This window comes from Gavialis gangeticus, unplaced genomic scaffold (assembly GCF_001723915.1).
Source record: "Gavialis gangeticus isolate Ggan-Ray unplaced genomic scaffold, GavGan_comp1, whole genome shotgun sequence".
Classification (NCBI taxonomy): Eukaryota; Metazoa; Chordata; order Crocodylia; family Gavialidae; genus Gavialis; species Gavialis gangeticus.
Window position 1 is genome coordinate 29653378 of NW_017729006.1, and position 5277 is coordinate 29658654.

At 39.9% G+C, this 5277-nt stretch overlaps 1 protein-coding gene across 1 annotated transcript; it reads left to right on the forward strand.

Annotated features, from left to right (window-relative positions):
* Positions 1 to 642: 642 nt before the first annotated feature.
* Positions 643 to 4510, forward strand: LOC109291984 (probable G-protein coupled receptor 141). The gene is made up of 2 exons (XM_019509238.1): positions 643 to 712; positions 2360 to 4510. Exon 2 carries the CDS (start codon positions 2382 to 2384, stop codon positions 3246 to 3248), a length of 867 nt encoding a protein of 288 aa, XP_019364783.1. The 5' UTR covers positions 643 to 712; positions 2360 to 2381; the 3' UTR covers positions 3249 to 4510.
* Positions 4511 to 5277: the final 767 nt, after the last annotated feature.

A 5277-nucleotide genomic window follows, 5' to 3' on the forward strand; every position in this document is an offset into this window, starting at 1 on the left:
ACAGTTTTCACCATTAAGACTCTAGCAGTTTTGACATCAGCAAATGATCACTTTTCATCAGTGGCAAGCTGGTTTTCCACCTAGCATGTGCTCATCTTTTCAGCATCCAAATTGCACTGAAGCTACACAGAGGCAAGAAATTTAAAGAAAAGAGTATTAGGCTGTTAGAATTTCAGATTGATTTGGCTCTTCCTCTTTAGTTTTGGAAGTCACACAGCAGTCAGGCTAGGTGCCCAGTACTTCCATCTCTCTTGCATTATTGTTTGGCAGTCCATATGCTCTGTGCCCAGCTTTAGATCCTTTGGATGGAGTACAAGACCCCAAGTACCACCTCAAATTGCTCTGCCTGGCACCACTAGATGAAGCTCCTCAGCTGTCAGAATTGATCAAATTGTTACCTTGAAAAATGAGTGGTCAGCTTTTGGACAGCTCCTGCACCAGTCCATCCCAGGTCATTGTTCTTTGCCATTTTACAACCGTTTAGTCTTTCCTTGGTTATCAGTACCAGATTTGGAACATATATGACTACTATCTCAGCATGTAGTGAAAAGATTTGTAACTATTTTGATCTTCCTGTATGTGGGCTGAAAGAGCCTCAAAACTCCTTTGACGTCAAGTAGTAACAGACACTACCCTCTTCCGCACAGACAGTGAAGACCGTACCATGAATATATGAAGAGAAGAACACAAATACTTACTACAGATTCAAGAGGTAACCTTTCTTTTAAAGTATTTTTGTTACAATAGCTAATGAAAAAAAATATTCCTGGGTGAGGCAGCTAGCTTTTGAAAAGCACTGAAACTATGTATCCACTATTGTAATTACTGTAACAGGGAGCCACAGGCTTCTGTTACCTTAACAGATGCTGCAGCAGGGTTAAGTTGGCTGTATGGAGGGGCAGCAGCTAGGAAGCAGGCTAACTGCTAGAGGGCTAGCCGCTAGAAAGGAGACAGACCCATAACAGGACAGGGGTTACCCTGGGGGCATGATTATCCTGAAAGCTAGCTGCAAGCAGAAAGCTGCACAGGGGACAGATATATCTATATGTTGCCAAGGAGCAAAGAATGACACTATGAGCAGCTCAGCTAAACCACCACCGAGAAGGGCAAAGCTAGCTGTCAGGCCAAAGTGGAAACCACCTCTCTACATGTCCATAGCTCCCTTTGGGATGTTACTAGCATAAAATGGAAAACAGATTCGAGTTAAAGTGGGAAAGGCAAACTTGTAAATACTTGATAAACAAACCCACTCTTTTTTTTTTTTTAATTCACTGTGTGCAAAAGTTCTTAGGTCTGTAAATTGTTTGGAGTTAGATTATTTTAATCATTTTTAAAACATATCAAATAAAGGAATTAAAGTGATTTTTTTTAAAACTTGACTGTAACTTATACAATGTATTTTATAGGGTGCTCTGACTGATTTTTTTCCTAAGAGTTTACAGTTTACCTGAAAAACTCAATAAATAAAATAAGCCATGGCATGGTCAAAGAAAAAGAGGGGAAAAGAAAACCAAAGGGCCTTTATTTACATTATTAAAACAGGAAATCTTCCTTCAGGGATGGTAGTTTATAGATGAGCAGGAATATGGCTAAGAACTTTATGTTAAATTAGGTTATTGAAATTGAGATCCCACATAGTAGGAAACTGAGTCCACTATTTTTCTAATAAGAGATCACTTCTAGCTATTACTTTAAGGCTATTCTAGCTATTAGTTTAAGGCTAGCTATTACTTTTTTGTGGAACAGTTATTGTATTCATGTGCACAAACCAAGTAACTGTTCCAAGAGAATGGGTAGTTGGTATCTGTCTACAAGAAACACAAATACAGTTGTGTATGTCCATGTATATTTAGCAGATCCCTTTTCGATTGAGACTATCCCTTTTTGAAATGTGATTCAAAATAGTTCACTGCTTTTTCTTTTCCTCACCAACAGAGCATCTCAGCTGAGTCTGTGGATAGGAGGTAAAAAGGTTGAGGTAACAGGGAGATGGGATTTTCAACACTAGATTGCACATTTTAATTCAGCCCACAAATCAAGTGCAAACTAGAAGTTACCATCTCATGGCTGTTCAAGTTGCCTATCTGGAATTAAAATGGTGGTCTCAGTTCACTTCCCAATGAAGTATCAACATCACACACAGAAAAAATTTTATATTCCAGTAATTTTTTCCATTTTCAAATTTAACTTATGATGAGGTTATGGTGTTGTTTTTAAGCAGTTAATGGGCTATCCTAAATATTCAGCTATCTCTTACGTATATAGTGTGAAAATAATAGGTATAATATACCAGAGGTGCATATCTTTTATAAGCCTAATATTAAATGTATATTCTGAATTTTCCATCTTCGTATTTTAGGAAGCTTTAAAAAGAAAAGACAATGATGGAGATATCTAACACAAGCTCAGAACAACAGCTTATTTCCCTAAATGAAACTCAGATCTCCAAAACACTATATTCGATCTTGATATCACTCTACAGTGCTGATCTAGCTGGAGGTATTACTGGAGTTGTCCTAATGTCCCATCACTTGCTTCAAAGAAGATCACAGACTGTGATGACTGCTATCATCATCAATCTCATGGTAGTGCATACCATTCTGTTACTTAGCCTTCCATTCCGCCTCAGCTATTATATTTCATCTGAATGGAAACTGGGGTGGCTCACCTGCAGAATGGTTAGTGGCCTGATTTACTTGCATATGTATACCACTTTCATTTTTTATGTAGCTATTATTCTAATACGCCTGTTGAAACTGGAGTTTAAGAAGTGCTACACAACAACCTGGCTTGCTGGTCTCTGGCTTGTGGGAACTCTGGTGATCTTACCTATTTTTATTTCCTATTACGGCACCACTGACAGCTACAAAGATTCAGAATGCTTTCAGTTCCAGAAAGACATCATGAAGAAGGGCATGATGATAACAAACTACTGCTTGATTGCTACTTTGATGGCAATATTCTTTGTGCTCACCATAATCCAATTAGCCATAATCTTTCAACTGGCAGTGAAGTACTGGCCTGAAATGAACTCACATGTGGAATTCAGAGCTCACATGAAGAGTTTCTTCTTCACCTTGGTAATACTAGTCTGCTTTATACCTCATCATGTATTTCGACTATACTATATTAAACATTTCCACCAGGATGAGGACCATAAACTACTCTTATACAATGAAATCTTCTTAGCTTTTACAGCTATGTGCTGCTTGGATATGCTGTGTTTTGTAGCAGGAATAGCCCATTAAATTATACGTAGCTGGTAAAATATATGTTGCTGTGCAGCTTTCAGTTCTTTGTAGCAGAAAGACACTATCTAAAATGTTCCTTTGATCTACGGGGATTACAGTTTTAGTATGAGGACAATTTGGTTTGGATTTCTATCGTGTTCAGGTTTTAGACCCTGGTATGTCATAACCTTCAGAAGTCACCGGTCCCCATTCTCTCCCATGAAGACAATATTTCTGATGCCTGACTATACAACTAATCTTTGACCAAAGTAGATTGGTTTGTACCTATGTCAAGTTTCACCAATAATTCTCTCTCTGTTTCTAATAGTTGACATCCAAGGAGTTACTCTTTCCTCCTAAAGTTTCTCAGTCATGACAGACTACCTTCTCCAGTAAATGGTCTGTTAGACTTGGTTCATGTTGAGGATGGCAGGCAAACGTGAAACAACTTTTAACTGGCCAATAATTAGAAAGAAACTTTAAATGAAGGAGGAGAAGAAACCTATTTAAATACCAGCCTATTTATTTCAAAACTGATTTTCAATCTTCAGGTGCGATTTTTCTAGTCTTTGGACCTAATTCATTTCCTTGTTAATTCAAAATCACTTTCAAACAGCATACAAGGAGGAACAGAGTTTCATAACACATTTCTTCAGAGCTTTGCTCATGCAAAAAGTTCTGGTCTCACAACTCCACCTTTATTTTCATGATTTCAATAATCAAGTGGCTTATTCAAATATGCTAATCATCCATTTACATACAAAGACCTGAAAAGGTCAAGTTTTTCAGACATCTGCTTAGCATCACTCCTAAGTCAGGATCATATCTACTGCTGATATTTCTGGGGCTCTGAACATAAGGACTGGAGTTACAATACAATCTCAGGCAGTCCCTTCTTCTTTGAAGGACTGGACAACAAATTCAGTAACAAGGGAAATACTTTGTCAGTTCCCAAAAAAACACATAACAATTTCTCTTTTTGTGTCCCCTGACAAAGGCAGTGCCTGGGGTTGCTGCCCCTATTGCCGCCTCCTCCACCCATCCCAGTTTCGCTACTGAGAAAAAGCAGCAACTGTGGTCTGATAATGTCCTGAAAGCCATTAAGCTGGGCTTCAGTTTTCGTCTCTGATAAATTCTTTGTGACGTAGGACAAGGAATCACTTCCCCTACTTAATCCTTGGCTCCTTCTCTATACAACTGCTACATAAAAAATACTTACACACATTTGTAAAATACTTTGAGAACAACAGGGGGAAAGGGCAAAGTATAGACCGGGGGTTCCCAAACTGTGGTACATGTACCCCTGGGGGTACACAAGACATCTCTGGGGGTACATGGGAGAAATTACATAATGGTTGATTTAATTTTCATTATTATAATAATGGTTATTTAAGGGGTTAAAATATGAAGCATATGCTGGTAGGGGTATGCAAGCAGCTGGTAAATCTGGAAGGGGGTCACAATGAGAAAAAGTTTGGGAACCTCTGGTACAGACAATTTACATATTTGGGCAACAAAAGCGTAAATGTACCTGAGACTGAATCTAACACATTCAACACCAGGGGTTGATGACCTATGGCCTGGAGCTGACCTGAAAAGAGGTTGGATCTGAACCAGAAAGATTCAACCCAGGATAGGTTTTCAGATGGCATGCAGCTGCACTGTGCCACCTGTCCCCTCCATAGTCCTCCCTACTACTCTAAAGCCTGCACTAACCCAAGCTGAAGAGGGGCTGAGTATCTCTGTGGGGCTGTGTGGCAGAAAGCCACCTTGGTTTCTCCCCAAAAATCTCTGCCCTGTGACACTGTCGCTGGTCTGGGGGTGGCTTGCCGCCACCACCCCAGGAATGGACTGTCTCACGTGGTGGAAACAGCAGAGGGATACGAATACCCAGCTGTGTTCCTGAGGTGGGATCTCTGCACCCGCCACAGGCTGGACATGTGCAGCCTGTGGCAGAGGGCCAGGTCACAAATTCTAGTCTGCTGTAACAGAAGGTTGCTGACTAGGGCTGGGCAAACCTTCAGATCATGATTCAGATTCAGAGATG

Coding starts and splice junctions, on each gene's coding strand:
- LOC109291984 (XM_019509238.1), top strand. CDS start 2,382: ATGATGGAGATATCTAACACAAGCTCAGAACAACAGCTTATTTCCCTA.